This window comes from Ovis canadensis, chromosome 13, assembly GCF_042477335.2.
Source record: "Ovis canadensis isolate MfBH-ARS-UI-01 breed Bighorn chromosome 13, ARS-UI_OviCan_v2, whole genome shotgun sequence".
In the NCBI taxonomy this organism is placed as follows: domain Eukaryota; kingdom Metazoa; phylum Chordata; class Mammalia; order Artiodactyla; family Bovidae; genus Ovis; species Ovis canadensis.
The window spans coordinates 22,549,464-22,569,419 of record NC_091257.1 but is presented as its reverse complement, the minus strand read 5'-3'; the positions used below and the strand labels follow the sequence as shown (position 1 = coordinate 22,569,419).

General features: G+C 39.2%; 1 protein-coding gene across 14 annotated transcripts in view; it reads right to left on the bottom strand.

Annotated features, from left to right (window-relative positions):
• The window catches only part of NDUFAF5 (NADH:ubiquinone oxidoreductase complex assembly factor 5), a 33,071-nt gene that overhangs the window by 10,744 nt on the left and 2,371 nt on the right, over positions 1–19,956 (bottom strand). For 9 of the 14 annotated variants that reach the window (XR_011248059.1, XR_011248060.1, XM_069547123.1 and 6 more), the window contains 6 exons: positions 18,839–18,879; positions 15,135–15,198; positions 13,204–13,251; positions 11,784–11,887; positions 11,085–11,124; positions 322–519 (listed from right to left, as the gene is read on the bottom strand). Coding sequence is in view for 12 of the 14 variants with exons in the window: in XM_069547123.1 (XP_069403224.1) it covers positions 322–519; positions 11,085–11,124; positions 11,784–11,887; positions 13,204–13,251; positions 15,135–15,198; positions 18,839–18,879 (495 nt within the window). In the remaining 2 variants the exon portion in view is untranslated. Of the gene's footprint in view, positions 1–321; positions 520–11,084; positions 11,125–11,783; positions 11,888–13,203; positions 13,252–15,134; positions 15,199–18,838; positions 18,880–19,956 lie in introns of those variants that run through there. The other 5 variants (XM_069547126.1, XM_069547135.1, XM_069547125.1 and 2 more) reach the window with 4 other exon arrangements.

Below are 19,956 nucleotides of genomic sequence, written 5' to 3'. Positions count from 1 at the left end.
CACTTCCGCCTCACTCGACACCACTTTCCTTGAGAGCGGGTGGGAGAGGCCCTGCTGTGAACGCTCCTGACACTGCCTTCCTCCCCATCAGGGATGCTCTGTCTCTCATGGTACACCCAGCTCTGGATCTGAAGGGTCTGATGGACAAGCAGGTCTTAGAAAATAGCCTCCCTGCTAACTGAGGTCCTTTTCTTTTTGAGTTACTTATTTAGGTAACAGATAACTAAAAATTTTACATTCCTACCTTGTGTCAATCAAGATAAAAAAAGATTATTTCTGAACAGTATGATTAATGGGTTACTCGATTCTCTTGATAGTTACCACAGTCAGAGTATTAAAGCCAGCTCTCCCAAGCAGATGTCCTAAGTCATTGACAGCAGTGAAAGGGGAGACGTGCGGAGAAAAGCCCCCTTCCCTTTCTGTTTCCGCTAATTGTAAGGAACACCGGAGTTCAAAGAGCGTGTCACCTCCAAACATTGCACCAATGAACACTCCATCTGGTTTTAAAACATAATGAATCTGTAATAAATACAAACAACAACACGATTCAAAATTTCAGACACAAAATGTTAAAAGAATAACTACATGGAATCTAGATCAGTATTTCATGATTACCATTCTTATTCTGTCAAGTTAAAAAACAGACAATTTAATAAATAATACTCAGACAACCAACTATCAGAAAGACTCTGCAGGATATTATCCTAAAGAAAGATAAACATTTACTGATGGTGTTAATATCTATAAGATACATTATATGCTTTCAAATTTTCTAATAATAGACAAAACTTACTTTTTCAATCAGCAAAATATTGAAAGAACAAGATTTTTGATGTGGTAGGTTACAGAAATCACTGTCCTCCCTGTATCTGTGCCCTTAGACATGTCACTTTGTAACAGCCCCCATTGGGAGAATCTGGACCAGCCCCACGGCTTGCTCTGACCCAAAGAATGCAAAGAATGGCAGTGCCAAGCCGAGGGCTTGATGGCCTTGCTGCTTTCTCCTGCTCTCTAGGAGCCCCGTGTATGGGCCATGCTGTGAACAAGGCTGAGCCGGCCTGCTGAAGGATGACAGCAAGAGACATGGGAATCAGCCAGGAGTCCAGCTGAAGCCATCTGACAGCTCTTGGGCAAGCCACCCCCAGGTCAGACACATGGGTGAACCAAGCCAGACCCAGAAGAATCTCCTAAGTCTGGCCCAAATCCCTAACTCACAAAATCGTGACTTACTTTTTTAAAACACAAAGTTGAGGTGGCTTATTAAGCAGAAAAAGCGAATTTATAGGGAAGCCATTATGATTCACAACTAAAATGTCTAGTAACATTTTAGTTAAATATTAACATATCAGTTAATTTAGTTACACACAGAATTAAGGAAAAGTAACCAACTTATTTTTCAGCTGTAAAACAAAAAACATTTTTAATTGGTAACTTAAAACAGTAGCAACGATCAATTCCAGAATCATAAATGTTTACTCAATCACTCTTGGAACTACAGTCTGTAACTCGTTTTGACTCTACTTTCATATAGGGCAAGGTGAACTCTGAAGTAAATCTGAACCCACATCACGGTAGGCTACTCTAACTCAAGTATATATCTTTTTTAAAAAATTGTTTTTTTTTTTTTTTTTTACTTTACAATACTGTATTGGTTTTGCCATACATTGACATGAATCCACCACAGGTGTACATGAGTTCCCAATCCTGAACCCCCCTCCCACCTCCCTCCCTATACCATCTCTCTGGGTCATCCCCGTGCACCAGCCCCAAGCATCCTGTATCCCGTATTGAACCTAGACTGGCGATTCATTTCTTACATGATAGTACACGTTTCAATGCCATTCTCCCAAATCGTCCCACCCTCTCCCTCTCCCTCTGAGTCCAAAATCTGTTCTATACATCTGTGTATCTATTGCTGTCTTGCACACAGGGTTATCGTTACCATCTTTCTAAATTCCATATATATGTGTTAGTATATTGCATTGGTGTTTTTCTTTCTGGCTTACTTCACCCTCTGTATAATCAGCTCCAGTTTCATCCACCTCATTAGAACTGATTCAGATGTATTCTTTTTAATGTCTGAGTAATACTCCATTGTGTATATGTACCACAGCTTTCTTTTCCATTCGTCTGCTGATGGACATCTAGATTGCTTCCATGTCCTGGCCATTATAAACAGTGCTGCAATGAATATTGGGGTACACATGCCTCTTTCAATTCTGGTTTCCTCGGTGTGTATGCCCAGCAGTGAGATTGCTGGGTCATAAGGCAGTTCTATTTCCAGTTTTTTAAGGAATCTCCACAACTCTTCTCCATAGTGGCTGTAGTAGTTTGCATTACCACCAACAGTGTAAGAGGGTTCTCTTTTCTCCACACCCTCTCCAGCATTTATTGCCTGTAGACTTTTGGATCGCAGCCATTCTGACTGGTGTGAAATGGTACCTCATTGTGGTCTTGATTTGCATTTCTCTGATAATGAGTGATGTTGAGCATCTGTTTGCTAGGCAACCATATGTCTTCTTTGGAGAAATGTCTATTTAGTTCTTTGGCCCATTTTTGGATTGGGTCATTTATTTTTCTGGAATTGAGCTGCGTAAGTTGCTTGTATATTTTTGAGATTAATTCTTTGTCAGTTGCTTCATTTGCTATTATTTTCTCCCATTCCGAAGGCTGTCTTTTCCCCTTGCTTATAGTTTCCTTTGTTGTGCAGAAGCTTTTAATTTTAATTAGATCCCATTTGTTTATTTTTGCTTTTATTTCCAGTATTCTGGGAGGTGGATCATAGAGGACCCTGCTGTGATGTATGTCGGAGAGTGTTTTGCCTATGTTCTCCTCTAGGAGTTTTATAGTTTCTGGTCTTACATTTAGATCCTTAATCCATTTTGAGTTTATTTTTGTGTGTGGTATTAGAAAGTGTTCTAGTTTCATTCTTTTACAAGTGGTTGACCAGTTTTCCCAGCACCACTTGTTAAAGAGCTTGTCTTTAATCCATTGTATATTCTTGCCTCCTTTGTCGAAGATAAGGTGTCCATAGGTGTGTGGATATATCTCTGGGTTTTCTATTTTGTTCCATTGATCTATATGTCTGTCTTTGTGCCAGTACCATACTGTCTTGATGACTGTGGCTTTGTAGTGAAGCATGAAGAAGTCAGGCAGGCTGATTCCTCAGGTTCCATTCTTCTTTCTCAAGATTGCTTTGGTTATTTGAGGTTTTTCATATTACCATACAAATTGTTAAATTATTTGTTCTAGCTCTGTGAAAAATACTGCTGGTAGCTTGATAGGGATTGCATTGAATCTGTAGATTGATTTGGGTAGTATACTCATTTTCACTATATTAATTCTTCTGATCCATGAACATGGTATATTTCTCCATCTATTAGCATCCTATTTGATTTCTTTCATCAGTGTTTTATAGTTTTCTATATATAGGTCTTTAGTTTCTTTAGGTAGATATATTCCTAAGTATTTTATTCTTTTCGTTGCAATGGTGAATGGAATTGTTTCCTTAGTTTCTTTTTCTACTTTCTCATTATTCGTGTATAGGAATGCAAGGGATTTCTGTGTGTTGATTTTATATCCTGCAACTTTACTATATTCATTGATTAGCTCTAGTAATTTTCTGGTGGTATCTTTAGGGTTTTCCATGTAGAGGATCATGTCATCTGCAAACAGTGAGAGTTTTACTTCTTTTCCAATTTGGATTCCTTTTATTTCTTTTTCTGCTCTGATTGCTGTGGCCAAAACTTTCAGAACTATGTTGAATAGCAGCAGTGAAAGTGGGCACCCTTGTCTTGTTCCTGACTTTAGGGGAAATGCTTTCAATTTTTCACCATTGAGGATAACGTTTGCTGTGGATTTGTCATATATAGCTTTTATTATGTTGAGGTATGTTCCTTCTATTCCTGCTTTCTGGAGAGTTTTTACCATAAATGGATATTGAATTTTGTCAAAGGCTTTCTCTGCATCTATTGAGATAATCATATGGCTTTTATTTTTTAATTTGTTAATGTGGTGAATTACATTGATTGATTTGCAGATATTGAAGAATCCTTGCATCCCTGGGATAAAGCCCACTTGGTCATGGTGTATGATCTTTTTAATGTGTTGTTGGATTCTGATTGCTAGAATTTTGTTAAGGATTTTTGCATCTATGTTCATCAGTGATATTGGCCTATAGTTTTCTCTTTTTTGTGGCATCTTTGTCAGGTTTTGGTATTAGGGTGATGGTGGCCTCATAGAATGAGTTTGGAAGTTTACCTTCCTCTGCAATTTTCTGGAAGAGTTTGAGTAGGATAGGTGTTAGCTCTTCTCTAAATTTTTGGTAGAATTCAGCTGTGAAGCCGTCTGGACCTGGGCTTTTGTTTGCTGGAAGATTTCTGATTACAGTTTCAATTTCTGTGCTTGTGATGGGTCTGTTAAGATTTTCTATTTCTTCCTGGTTCAGTTTTGGAAAATTGTACTTTTCTAAGAATTTGTCCATTTCTTCCAAGTTGTCCATTTTGTTGGCATATAATTGCTGATAGTAGTCTCTTATGATCCTTTGTATTTCTGCGTTGTCTGTTGTGAGCTCTCCATTTTCATTTCTAATTTTATTGATTTGATTTTTCTCCCTTTGTTTCTTGATGAATCTGGCTAATGGTTTGTCAATTTTTTTTATCCTTTCAAAGAACCAGCTTTTGGCTTTGTTGATTTTTGCTATGGTCTCTTTTGTTTCTTTTGCATTTATTTCTGCCTTAATTTTTAAGATCTTTCCTTTTACTAACCCTGGGCTTCTCCATTTCTTCCTTTTCTAGTTGCTTTAGGTGTAGAGTTAGGTTATTTATTTGACTTTTTTCTTGTTTCTTGAGGTATGCCTGTATTGCTATGAACTTTCCCCTTAGCACTGCTTTTATAGTGTCCCACAGGTTTTGGGTTATTGTGTTTTCATTTTCATTCATTTCTATGCATATTTTGATTTCTGTTTTGATTTCTTCTGTGATTTGTGGGTTACTCGGAAGCGTGTTGTTCAGCCTCCATATGTTGGAATTTTTAATAGTTTTTCTCCTGTAACTGAGATCTAATCTTAATGCATTATGGTCAGAAAAGATGCTTGGAATTATTTCAATTTTTTTTTTAATTTATCAAGGCTAGATTTATGGCCCAGGATGTGATCTATCCTGGAGAAGGTTCCATGAGCACTTGAGAAAAAGGTGAAATTCACTGTTTTGGGGTGAAATGTCCTATAGTATCAATTAGGTCTAACTGGTCTATTGTATCATTTAAAGTTTGCATTTCTTTAATTTTCTGTTTAGTTGATCTGTCCACAGGTGTGAGTGGGGTATTAAAGTCTCCCACTATTATTGTGTTATTGTTAATTTCCCCTTTCATACTTATAAGCATTTGTCTTACATATTGTGGTGCTCCTATGTTGGGTGCATATATATTTATAATTGTTATATCTTCTCCTTGGATTGATCCTTTGATCATTATGTAGTGGCCTTCTTTGTCTCTTTTCACAGCCTTTGTTTTAAAGTCTATTTTATCTGACATGAGTATTGCCACTCCTGCTTTCTTTTGCTTTCTATTTGCATGGAATATCTTTTTCTAGCCCTTCACTTTCAGTCTGTATGTGTCCCTTGTTTTGAGGTGGGTCTCTTGTAGACAACATATATAGGGGTCTTGTTTTTGTATCCATTCAGCCAGTCTTTGTCTTTTGGTTGGGGCATTCAACCCATTTATGTTTAAGGTAATTATTGATATGTATGATCCCGTTGCCATTTACTTTATTGTTTTGGGTTCGGGTTTATACACCCTTTTTGTGTTTCCTGTCTAGAGACTATCCTTTAGCATTTGTTGGAGAGCTGGTTTGGTGGTGCTGAATTCTCTCAGCTTTTGCTTGTCTGTAAAACTTTTGATTTCTCCTTTGTATTTGAATGAGATCCTTGCTGGGTACAGTAATCTGGGCTGTAGGTTATTTTCTTTCATCACTTTAAGTATGTCTTGCCATTCCCTCCTGGCCTGAAGAGTTTCTACTGAAAGATCAACTGTTATCCTTATGGGAATCCCCTTGTGTGTTATTTGTTGTTTTTCCCTTGCTGCTTTTAATATCTGTTCTTTGTGTTTGAGCTTTGTTAATTTGATTAATATGTGTCTTGGGGTGTTTCGCCTTGGGTTTATCTTGTTTGGGACTCTCTGGGTTTCTTGGACTTGGGTGATTATTTCCTTCCCCATTTTAGGGAAGTTTTCAACTATTACCTCCTCAAGGATTTTCTCATGGTCTTTCTTTTTGTCTTCTTCTTCTGGGACTCCTATAATTCGAATGTTGGAGCGTTTCATATTGTCCTGGAGGTCTCTGAGATTGTCCTCATTTCTTTTAATTCGTTTTTCTTTTTTCCTCTCTGATTCATTTATTTCTACCATTCTATCTTCTATTTCACTAATCCTATCTTCTGCCTCTGTTATTCTACTATTTGTTGCCTCCAGAGTGTTTTTTATCTCATTTATTGCATTATTCATTATATATTGACTCTTTTTTATTGCTTCTAGGTCCTTGTTAAACCTTTCTTGCATCTTCTCAGTCCTTGTCTCCAGGCTATTTTATCTGTGATTCCATTTTGATTTCAAGATTTTGGATCATTTTCACTATCATTATTTGGAATTCTTTATCAGGTAGATTCCCTATCTCTTCTTTTGTTTGATTTGGTGGGCATTTATCCTGTTCCTTTACCTGCTGGGTACTCCTCTGTCTCTTCATCTTGGTTATATTGCTGTGTTTGGGGTGGCCTTTCTGTATTCTGGCAGTTTGTGGAGTTCTCTTTATTATGGAGTTTCCTCACTGTGGGTGGGGTTGTATCAGTGGCTTGTCAAGGTTTCTTGGTTAGAGAAGCTTGTGTTGGAGTTCTGGTGGCTGGAGCTGCATTTCTTCTCTCTGGAGTGCAGTGAAGTGTCCAGTAATGAGTTATGAGATGTCAGTGGTTTTGGAGTAACTTGAGCTGCCTGTATTTTGAAGCTCAGGGCTGTGTTCCTGTGTTGCTGGAGAATTTGCGTGGTATGTCTTGCTCTGGAACTTGTTGGCCCTTGGGTGGTGCTTGGTTTCAGTGTAGGTATGGAGGCATTTTATGAGCTCCTATCAATTAATGTTCCCTGGAGTCAGGAGTTTTCTGGTGTTCTCAGGATTTGGACTTAAGCCTTCTGCTTCTGGTTTTCAGTTTTATTTTTACAGTAGCCTCAAGACTTCTCCATCCATACAGCACCAATGATAAAACATCTAGGTTAAAGATGAAAAGTTTCTCCACATTGAGGGACACCCAGAGAGGTTCACTGAGTTACATGGAGAAGAAAAGAGGGGGGTGTTAAAGGTGACTGGAATGAGATGAGGTGGGATCAAAAGAGGAGACAGCAAGCTAGCCAGTAATCACTTCCTGATGTGTGCTCCACAGTTTGGACCACTCAGAGATGTTCACGGAGTTATACAGAGAAGAGGAGAGGGAGGAAGGAGACAGAGGTGGCCAGGAGGATAAAGAGGGAAATGAAAAGGAGAGAGACAGATCCAGCCAGTAACCAGTTCCCTAAGTGTTCTCCACTGTCTGGAACACACAGAGATTCACAGAGTTGGGTAGAGAAGAGAAGGGGGAGGGAGGAGACAGAGGCAACCTGGTGGAGAAAAAGGAGAGTCCAAAGGACGAGAGAGTGGTCAAGCCAGTAATCTTGCTCTCAAGTAAAAATGGGTACTGAAGATTGGGTTTTTAAAGGTACAAAATTGATAACAAATACCAAAAAGCAAAGATTAAAAATCTAGAGTAGAGGTTGGATTTTCAAAAATACAATATTAAAGAAAAGAAGAAGAAGAAAGGAAAAAAGTCACAAGAATTATTAAAAAACAACAACAACCACAAAATATATATATATGTGGTGTTTGCTTTAAAAATAGGGTCTCTTTTTTTTAAGTAATAGTAGGTTATAAAAATAAAAATTAAAGGAGAAACAGAGGACTTAAAAATTTTTAAATGTTAAGAAAAAAGAAGAAAAAACAAACAAACAGAATGATCGTAAAAATAGTAAAGGTATATTTGGGACTTTCTCTGGTGTTGTTGTGGGCAGTGTGGGGTCAGTTCATTTTCGGATAGTTCCTTGGTCCGGCTTATATTTCCCAAGACCTATAGGCCCCTTCCTATGTAGTTGGTACTAACGACAGGGTTTTAATCTATTGCACCTGTCACTTCCAAGGCGGTTCCCTCTGTTTTAGCTTCTTCTGTTTGCTGGTCTCTTCAGTGTCTGTTTTCTGCCCTGACACAAGGGGGGTGGTGGTGGACACATTTTTTTTTAGCCTCACTTGTTCAGTCGCGCTGTGGGGAGGGAGGGCTGCTGCAAACAAATAACGCTGGCGTGTGCTCGCAGTATCTCAGCCACCCTGGGCCTGCCCCCACTCATGGCGCACACCGCTCAGGCTCTAAGATGCTCCGCCAGGAACCGTCTGAGGCCAGCCCTGGGCTGCATGCACCTCCCCGGTCTAAGCCGCTCAGGCTCAGGCACTCAGGTAGTCCTGAGGCACAGATTCGGTTGGGCCTGCATTTTGTGCCCTTCCCAGGTCCGAGCAGCTCGGGTGTTTGGCGAGCGTGGTCGCTGTGACTTATCACCTTTTCCGTCCCTGCTGCTCAGTTTTCTGGGTGTACAACTGGTGCCCCTTCTTAGGCGGATGGTGACTGTCCAGAATCCCAAGAAGTCTTAGTTAGCAAAGAAGCCTGCTTGCAGTTTGGTAGTTAATGTCTCTCTGGGGCTGCGATTGCCCCCTTCCAGCCCTGGCTGCCTGTCACCGGAGGGGGATGGTCTGCAGCCCGCTAGTTCTGTTCAGTCCTTTGTTCTGTGCACGGTCCTGGTGGTGTCTTATGTTAGAGCTTTTCGTGTGGTAGCTATCCCACAGTCTGGTTTGCTAGCCCAGTTAGTTCGCTCTGGTTACGCTCGGGGCATTCCGTCCCAATTCTTAAAAGGCACTGCGCCTCCCTGCCCAGCCCCCGCTTGCTAGTGGCAGATGCAGGCATCTGAGCTGCTTCTCCGCTGGGGGGGTTACCGTTGGGCTGGTAATCTGTTGGTTTTAATTATTTATTTTTCCTCCCTGTTATGTTGCCCTCTGTGCTTCCAAGGCTCGCCATAGACTCAGCAGCGAGAGTGTTTCCTGGTGTTTGGAAACTCCTCTCTTTTTAAGACTCTCTTCCCGAGACAGAGCTCCCTCTCTACCTCTTTTGTCTCTTTTTTCATCTTTTATATTTTTTCCTACCTGTTTTTGAAGACAATGATCTGCTTTTCTGGGTGCCTGATGTCCTCTGCCAGGATTCAGAAGTTGTTTTGTGAAATTTACTCAGCGATGAAATGTTCTTCTGATGGATTTGTGAGGGAGAAAGTGGTCTCCCTGTCCTATTTCTCCACCATCTTAGGACCGCCCACCCCAAGTATATATCTTGAATGCGTATTTAAAATATTATGAAACAATTTTATATAAAACAGTATATAAACAAACTGACTGTAAAAACCTTTTTCCTTCTGTCCCTTCAGTGTTACTTCGTTCTCTTGCCACCAAACTCTCATAGAACTAAAGTACTGAAAATTATCAGTTTGTTTCTACCTCAGAAGGCTTATCAGTTCCCGTGGATTTCACAAGAATGACTTCCCAATCTCTACCTTGAGTCTGGACAGCTTCCCAGGATCCTATATTTATCTTTTGGCTGCTGGTGCCATAGAGATTTGTCTCTTGGCAAACATACCCCCTGCCCCTCCCCTCAGCATCCCACATACAGAACACATATTCTCAAACCAACTCCCCTTTCCAACTGCTATATTTCTGTTAATTACCATCTTCTAGTCCCTTTATCTGATCATTACCATTCTTTCCCCTACTCTTACTAATTATCTCCAGTCATCCAGACTCAAAACTTGAAGGCAAGCTTTCACTCCTGACTCTTCAATCTTCAGTGCTAACCAGCCACCAGACTGTTGATTCTTACTTTGCAGAGTCCTGAAGACCTCTCTCTTCCTTTTATCTCCACAGTCCATGGGGTTGCAGGGAGTCAGGCACGACTGAGCAACTGAACAACAACTGCCACCTAGGTTCAGTTTATTTCATGCTTGGACCACGGAAACAGTCTCTCTTCAACTTAACTGACTTTCTGCATCAGTTTTCTATTTAGCAAGATGAAGCCGTCTTGCAGCATTATTTCACATACATAAAACAGAGCAGAGTGACTGGCAAACAGTACATGCGTAAGATACGGTAGTTACTCTTCTGCCTAGCAGCTTTTTAATCATGTCACTTTCCTCTTCAAAATGTGCTAGTGGCTCTGGACCACATAAAGAATAAACTCCCAATTGCTTACCCTGTCACCAAGTCCTCTGACTTTGGTCCCGATATTTCTCATCTACACCTGGCACTATACTCTCCTCCCCCAGGCTTCCTCTCTGTCCTTTTGGGCTTCCCAGTCACTCACATGTCCCATCTATCCTAGGATCCAGCCTTCCTGGAATGCATGCCCACTCCAAATACAACCTGTCCTTTCAGGCCCTGTTCAAGAAACTTCTTCCTTTTGAAGCTTCCCTAGGCAACTCCAAGCCACAGTGATCTTCTCTCCTCTGAACATAATGCTTTTACCCACCCCTTCCTTACCTGATTGCTGATAAATATCAACCAACAAACATTTATCAGCACTGTCTTAGTATAAAGCATGGGCGAAGTACAAATGGGTTCCTACCCACAGAAAATTTATAGACAATTAAGGAAGAAAAGAAAGCCACACATAAAATTTCTTATGATAGCAATACTATTTTGAATAAGTTTTAAACATTTATGAAAACTTTAGTAACATCTCCATAATTATATTTCTAGAATTCTCTGGGAGCGGGGAGTCACTCATATACTTCTTAACACGGCAAAGGGTGTCAAGTGTATCCAGCCCACAGAAGATAATAAATTTTTGATTTGCTTCCATTTCCAATTGTCAAAAATGTGAAATAGAAACCATCTATAAGTTTCTGTGTAAAAACAGGCACATCTATAATTTGCTAATGATAAACAAAATAACATAGGCTATTAGAAACAGCACTAAGTTTCTTACCTGTTCAAGTGCTCTAGGAAGGTCATTCACCCAGTGCAAACTAAAATACGAAAGCACATATCTGTTTTAGCTTAATCTGTATAATTAATTAGTACAAGAATCACTAATATAGCAAGCCACAGAAAAGGTGTAAGTTTGGATGTTTGAAAGTGCACATCAAAATTCACGGATTGTTGGGACTTCCCTGGTAGTCCAGTGGTTAAGGCTCTATACTTCCCATGCAGGGGGCCTGGGTTCAATCTCTGGTCAGGGAACTAAGATCCTGAATGCAGTGGCCAAAAAATAAATTCCTTAAGAAAAAAAATTCACTGACTGTTTTCATATAAGTTTTAAAATAAAAATATTAGAGGATGACCTTCCTTTTGTCACAGGAGAAACTTTTAATATTACCTTATAACTTTAGAGCATAACATACCTATTTTGAGGGCTTCCCAGGTGGCACTAGTGGTAAAGAACCCACCTGCCAATGCAGGAGACTTAAGAGATGCGGGTTCGATCCCTGAGTCAGAACTCCTGGAGGAGGGCATGGCAGCCCACTCCAGTATCCTTGCCTGGAGAATCCCATGGACAGAGGATCCTGGTGGGCTACTGTCCATGGGGTCCCACAGAGTCAGACATGACTGAGGTGACTTGGCACACACACATGCATATCTATTTTAACATACATATATTTTTTTAAAGTACAAATGGATTACCAACCTTAAACTGCTAACCACCAGGTCAAATGTATTTTCTCTGAAGGGAAGAAATTCTTCGTCAGCTAAAACGCTGACAGTAGGAATTTCTGTTTCTAGGGCATTTTTCTAAGGTTAAAAATAAAAGTTCATAAACACATTTATATAACATCTTAATTATTAACACAATCATTGTTTGTTAAACATAAGTCATGTTGTATTTACTTGACAGTTTCTAGTTCTTAAAAATTGAAGAAGCAGCCAAAGAGAAAGCACTAAAAAAATATATCTTAAATGACACTTAAGACTGGCCAGAAAAAATGGCTATCTGGTTGGAAAAACAAATGGGATAACGACACCACACCAAACCAAATCTCAGAAAGCTGAAAGTCTCAGTGGAATAATCAAAGCTGAAAAAAGTACTAGGAAAATATGGGTGCACACTTTAGACTCTCAAACGAAAATGCCAAAGTAAACATGACTCAAAAACCAGAAACTATAAAAGGAAACACGGATACACTTACTGATAAACTGATCAAAAACTTCTAAGAAGCAATAAACAATGTAAACAACATGTTTGGGAAAAAATTTACAAAATACATGAAGAAAAATTAATATCCCTAGAAGACACGTTCTTACAAACCACCTAGAATAAGAACAGCCAAGTAGAGAGAGGACCAAGGGACAGGCACATCACAAAATTACTGACAAAACGCACAAATTAAAAAGTACTCATAGCCAAAAGATATCAACAGCTACTTGGTTGCTCTAGCAATCGGAGAAATGCAAATAAAAAGGACAAAACTCTACTTTTCACCTATTAGACTGACAAAGACAAAATAACTGGCCTATGGTTGCCAACGAGGAGGAGGAAAGAGGGCTTTCATTTAATACTGTTGTTCAGTCTTCAAAGGGCAGCCTAGAGGTGGATATTCAAAACTGAAAGGTGAACACCAATGAATCCATATACTCCACTCTTGGGAATTTATTCCCAGGGAGAAAAATAAATCAAACACAGAAAGTTGCTTTATATGAAGATGCTCACCACAGTGTTGGTTATTGAGAAGCTACAAATTTAGTAAATAAAGCATGGAATATTCCTACACTGGAATACTACATGTGTGTGTGCATCCATCACTCACTGATACAAAAGAATGACGTGTTAGCATAATACTGTTTGTATAAAGCTGTGATGGGAGACAGCTATTTGTCCACAAAGACACAGATGAAAATGTCACCAGCAGTTGCCTCTGAGTGGTGGGATTAATGGTGATTTTTCCTTTCCCTTTAGATTTCCCACACTGTTTAATTCTTCTTTATTTGTAGTATAATCAGAAAAAAAAAAAAAAGAGCTCATTTCATTCTGAAGGAAATAATAATAAAAAGTACAGAACTAAAAACCAAACTAGGAGATCAGAAACCAGTAGCACTGAAAAGCTACCTACCAAAGCATTTTCTGCAATGTCTGTTTGGAAAAACTTTCCAACAGCTTCCTGCAACGCAATAAAGTTGATCAGATAATACAAAAAGACAAGCAAACAAGAGAACCCAGTAACAAAACAAAACAACTGTTGAAACTGCTGAAGGAAAAAGTGATTAATTTGATTAATTTTCACCTCTGTAAGGGTATTTTTCTGAATATAATTAGTATGGTACACAAACACCTTTAATAACACATATTATGTTACACAGAATTAAATGTTTGCAGCCAACCATATATGTAACATATTTAACAGTATTTAATAAAATAGAGAACATAGGTGTGAATAATCAGCATCTTCAGTTTACTCCACTGGGATAAGGTTTTACATGTTAACTTTTCCATAATACGCTAAGAGCTAGTCCTCATTCTTGTGACACAGAAGATCTGGAATGGTTTTCCTGCCTTTAGTTGTTATTGCAAGAGACTGCAAAGAGTAAAGAAAGACCTAACTAACACAGATGCTTGGGAGGGCCTCAGTGGTTTCACTCTCCCCTCTGTTTCACGCATCCTTTCTTCCTTCCCAAAGCAAAGGGCATCACAATACTTCTTGCCCAGCTGGCTACTTTCCACCATGCCCTCTCTTCTCCAGGAGCCTGCTCTTCCCTCCACTACCTCTCCAATCTTCAGTCTCTATCTTCTGCTGCTTCTTGCCTCACCTTACAACAGGAATAAGCTTCCCAATCTTGCAAACTCCTCACCTCGACCCACCTTACGGCTGTCTTGTTTGTAATCCACCGCACTACTTCTCGCCGAGTTCCCCTCGGTTCTTGGTGATCTGTTTCTACCCTCACTGCTCTACTCACATGCTTTGTGGAAGATTCCTTTCTATACACTGGCCCCGAGAGCTTACCTATCACCAAGGTCTGTAGTTCTACCTGGCCTCCTCTACATTGCTGCCTTTATATCCTGCTGTCTCCACACTGGCGGCTGGCCTTTCTCTCTCATGCCTACACTTGCCTTTGACACAGCCCTCTAATTGGTCTGTTTCTCTACACTCTGTCTTCTTCAATCCCTCCTACACACCATCCCCAAACCAACCTTCCTTAAGCATCACTGATCACACCCTACAGCTTGCCACTTCTGCCTTCCCTCCAGCCATGCCTTACATTCCAATCGCTATGAGCACCATCCCAGATTCTATCAAACCTCCGGTCAGATGCTGTGCCTTTCAGAAGTCTCGGTCATATGAACTCCACTGATTTTCCTTTCCCTTAACTCCTGTTGAAGTTTAATGACTGTACCAATTCCACAGCATTTATTATTATCAATGACAGTGTTTTCAGAGACTTATCACATAGCCCTCCCCTGTCTTGGTGCAAGTGTACACTTTTTCGTTAAGTAGATTTGATATAGAAATCCCACTTTGATCTGTGTCCAGCATAGTGTCTATTTAGAGAGGCTAAAACAATTAATGAATGTTTTTTGGTCTGAATTACAAAGTGAAAAATAAAATAGTATACATATTAATAAAGACTATTTATACTTAACCACACACAAAAACTTCTAACCAAATGATAAAGTGACTATTTTTCATAGCTAAAAAAAAAATAAGCTTAATCACTTGTCCCAAATGAATGTCAATGTGATTTTTATTGTGATTTATAAAAAATATTTGAACAAAGTGGGAATCACACGCAGTGTATCGTATATAGACTTAGAGAAACTACCAGTGGGAATGCTGTATAAAATGGATTCAAAGAAAAAATCATTTAAGAAAAAACACAGGAGTAGACATAAAACAAGCTTTGGTTCTATCACTTAAAAAATAACAAATGAGCAATTCTGATGTCATCAAAATCTAAATATGATACAAACTTAATATTTTATTAAGAAAGTTTTTCCTTAAAATTGGCCAATTTTATTTCTCTAAGTTAAATCATTCAATAAATATACCTTATTCAAGTGTTCTGCTATATAACCTCGTCCACAACCAACATCCAAAGCAAGATGGAAATCTCTGAAAAACAGACACACAAGTTATGCTTTGTCTCTAATAATACAGCCCCCATAAAGTAATTATTAAAGACAAATTTTTCTTAAGAAAAAAGATTCTTGTGAACACAACTGTCAAACAAGCCCTATCATCTGCCTGCTCCCTCACATCACCAGATGTCTCCAGCAGAGAATACACTGGGCATGGCAAGGCTGTCCAGACAAGCCGCTCTTAGGGCCTCCCAACCAATGGCTTTCCACAAGGTTGCTCCACGACATGGATCTGAAGAACTGATTTAGTGCAGGTACTTAAACAGATGGGGAAACAATGGAACCAGTGACACACTTTATTGTCAGGAGCTATGTTAGGCATTACTGACAAAATAGAGGCACGGCCCTAAACCCCCTCCCTTTGTTCCGTAGGCACGGACCCAGAACGAAGAAGTTAGGCTTTGTGGTTCTGACTTGTTTTTTCCTTTCCTCAACTGAGTTGACTGAAGAGAATATTAAGGTGCTTATTGTTTTTGAGAGGAGCAGGGAAGGCATAAAGCCTTCTGCAGCTGTGCTCAAAGAATAATTCATAAAGTTAATCACTGACATTTGTTCAAGGACCTTTACAAAAGAGTGTTCCAGGGTGAGCACAGAGGCCGCAGCTTGAGACCATGATAGGGATTCCTATCTGAAGCCTATTTGTGAGAAAAGTGTTTATGGCAAAGGAGTTTGCTGAATTTAGGGCTTAGAAATAATTAAGAGTTAGAAGCTAAAGATTTAAGGATTGCTGTAATGTTACAATATTCTACTATAGCTTATAAAAATTAGGGACTTTAGAGATATTATTAGCTAGAAGCCCTTTCTAAGAAATAGTGAACTTAGGATACTAGGGGAAAACGGGACTTAGAAAGATAAGAAATAAACTGAGGAAAGTGGTATGCAGCCCAGACATTAGCCTGAGTTACAGTATATTCACAAGAACACATGAGAAAAAGTAGATAAGAGAACCGCTGAGGAAGGAACTCCTTTTGAGAGGCAACAATGATTTTTGGAGAAAAATAAATCTGGGTCAATGGGAACTAAAAATATCAAACCTCTGACCTAATGCTTTTGTAAAAGTATAAAAGAGAATCATAAGCTTGAAATAAACAGGCAGTCCAAGAAAACTGAGAGGCTGCCTCAGTTTCTCTCTCGCTGACACCACCCATCCCTTCAGGTTGAATCCCTGGCTGCTGGAGCTGGACTCCGGCACTTTATTTTCTTGGGCTCCAAAATCACTGAAGGTGGTGACTGCAGCCATGAAATTAAAAGATGCTGCCTCCTTGGAAGAAAAGCTATTACCAACCTAGACAGCATATTGAAAAGCAGAGACATTACTTTGCCAACAAAGGTCCGTCTAGTCAAAGCTATGGTTTTTCCAGTGGTCATGTATGGATGTGAGAGTTGGACCATAAAGAAGGCTGAATGCTCAAGAACTGATGCTTTTGAGCTGTGGTGTTGGAGAAAGACTCTTGAGAGTCCCTTGGACTGCAAAAAGATAAAACCAGTCAATCATAAAGGAAATCAATCCTGAATATTCATTATAAGGACTGATGCTGAAGCTGAAGCTCCAATACTTTGGCCACCTGATGTGAAGAGCTGACTCACTGGAAAAGACCTGGATGCTGGGAAAGCCTGAAGGCGGGAGGAGAAGGGAACAACAGAGGATGAGATGGTTGGACGGCATCACTGACTCAGTGGACATGAGTTTGAGTAAGCTCCAGGAGATGATGAAGAGGGAAGCCTGGCGTGCTGCAGTCCATGAGGTTGCAAAGAGTTGGACATGACTGAGCGACTGAACAACAATTTTAATATGATAATATACTCAGACAAAGAATGAAGAGAAGTTAATGTAATTAACATGAAAATATGCGGCATACCTATCAGGAACTTACTACTTATCCCTATTTCTCAAATTTGTTGCGGCAGCAGATAACTTAGAAATTACTATGTGAAATACTATGAAATATAACACGATAAACTAAAACCCAAATAAACCATCAACTAAATAACAGCTTTTACTGAAATCTTATCACGTTCAAATCAGTGGGCTAAGCGTACAGTTAAGTATGTCAATCCAAGGTCATTCAGCTAATAAGCAGCAGTCAGACTTGAATTCAGTCAGAAAGAATCCTGACTAGAATTCTTATCCACTATGCTATGCTGTCTCCTCCAAACATATCGTCTCATACTAAATCACTTTACATATCCAATTGTGAATCACACGTTTAGGAAAAATTTGTGACAATTTTTAAAGAAACTTCATGCACTAATAAATTTTTTCCTATTGGAACTGAGAGTCCCTTTGTTATTTCTATTAAAAACCTATGTCACAAATATAGAACACCAGTACACAGCTGGAGAACCACTGGTGAGAGAATGTCTAATATACCTAATGCCCTGTGTCTTGACTGTGAACACAGGCAGTGTGACCTGGGAAAGCATACAGCCTTTGCAATCACAAAGACATGAGTTAGAATTCTAGGCTTGCAATTTACTGGCTCTGTGACCACAGACAAGAGATTTAATCTTGCTGGATCTCAGTTTCCCCATCTATAAAATGGGTTGGTATGAGAATTTTATCCAGCATGTGAAGTATTTAGCACAGTATAAATGTTCAACAATAGTTAGGAGTTATTAATATTATTATCATGGATTCTAACAGTATTAAGTGAGCCTGAGATAGCACAAATAAGACATTTAATAATCTATTGTGTTAGTTTTAAAATATAAACATAAGATCAGTATTGACAATAAGCTATTCTTGCTAATAATAGAAGGTCAGTGTAAGACATTTTAGATTGGTATTTTTAATAATTTAATACCAAAGAGTTAACTGTTATTTTAAGACATGCTTTTCTAGCTGCAATCACAGTTTTCTCCACAGACTTGTGTTTTGCTGAGTATTATGACGTAGAAAGATTACAAAATTCAATCTGATTTGGAAAATGTAATGTTTCATTTATTAAATCACAAATGACCTAAAATCCAGGCAAATGAATGACTACATCACAAAGAATTAGCTACTTTTCGGATTTTTAAAATAATGAAACTAATGAAGCAGATGAAATGAAGGTGGCTTTTGCAACAATGAAGAATTTTCTTTAATTTTATGAAACTGATTCACCTCATGACTCTTTCAAGTAGCCAGGATATATCTAAAATATGAGTGCAAGAGTTTGTGATTTTACAAAATTTCTCTTTTTTAACATAGACAAATGTAATAAATTCATCCCATATTGGTCTAATTTAATGGATGTCTTTTACACAGAAGAGCACAAAAAGTGATTTGCTAATATCACAGAGCAATTCTATAGCAAAACCATTATTTAACTGGGGTTCCTGCCACCTGTGAAAGTGAAAGCATTTAAGTCTCCAAAAGTTGTGTTGAAAGTTAAAGTGTTAATCGCTCAGTCATGTCAGACTCTTTGTGACCCCATGGGCGGCAACCTGACAGGCTCTCCTGCCCATGGGATTCTCCTGGCAAGAACACTGGAGTGGGTTGCCATGCCTTTCTCTGAGGGATCTTCCCAACCCAGGGATCCAACCCCAGTCTCCCACACTACAGGCAGATTCTTTACCATCTGAGCCGCCAGGGGAATTGATTGTATTTTATTATGACAGTCATCACTTACCTGGCTATGTCATACACTCGATCTGCAATCCGACTTCCAACCTGACAGATTACAAGAGGGAATGATGTACAAAAGTAAAGATGAGTATGTTTAACAGAGAAATAACACTTTTCCCAGTAATCAACAAGCCATAAGTTACTTATATTTCAACATGCTGAGTTCCCTTTATCCCTTTTTCAATTTGACCTCAGCAACTTTTAAAATTCTGAATGAAGTGAAGTGAAGTGAAGTCGCCCAGTCGTGTCCGACTCTTTGCGACCCCATGGCCTATAGCCTACAAGGCTCCTCTGTCCATGGAATTTTCCAGGCAAGAGTACTGAAGTGGGTTGCCACTTTCCTCTCCAGGGGATTTTCCCGACCCAGGGATTGAACCCAGGTCTCCCGCAATGCAGGCAGACGCTTTACCATCTGAGCCACCAGGGAAGCCCCAAATTTTGAATAGGAATTCTGAATAGGAACATATAAATAAAAATAACCAGGGAAACACATTGAGTTAATTACCTCAGAAGTCAATTCAAGGAAAGAAGACTAAATTCTGTATATCTATGACTTTATATTTCATGTGCTGCAAGAGTGCAAAGACAAAAAGCAACAGGATACCCTAACTTAAAAAAAAAAAAGCAACAGAAACATAACAAGCATATCATCCACAGACATTAGTGTGAGGTGCGTGAAAGTGAAAAATTAGTTAGCTGAGGATTATTACAGATCAATGTATAAGTGATAATTTAATACAACTAATTATTTGTTAACTATTAACAAATTTTGTGGAACTCCTAAATGAATAAATAACTTTTCTGAGCAACATCTGCAAATTAGAAATCAGCCACATTTAAAGAAACCTCCTCAATCTCAAGCCAATTTAAAAGAGGTCATAAGGCAGGTGCCTCCTTTTGCTCGGCTAGCTTCATGCAGCAGGAATAAAGATGTGGGAGACTAATATTCCCCACATTCCACTCATTCCCTGGTAAACATCACAGTTTCTACAGGGACTTGAAAGTTCAGAACAGAATATATGTGTATTTTCTTTGGGAGGTGAGGTAGGGAGGAAGGGTAAGGGAGAAGGGACAGCAGAAGTCTTTTCCCAGAGGAGTCCACTTTGTGCATCATTACTGATA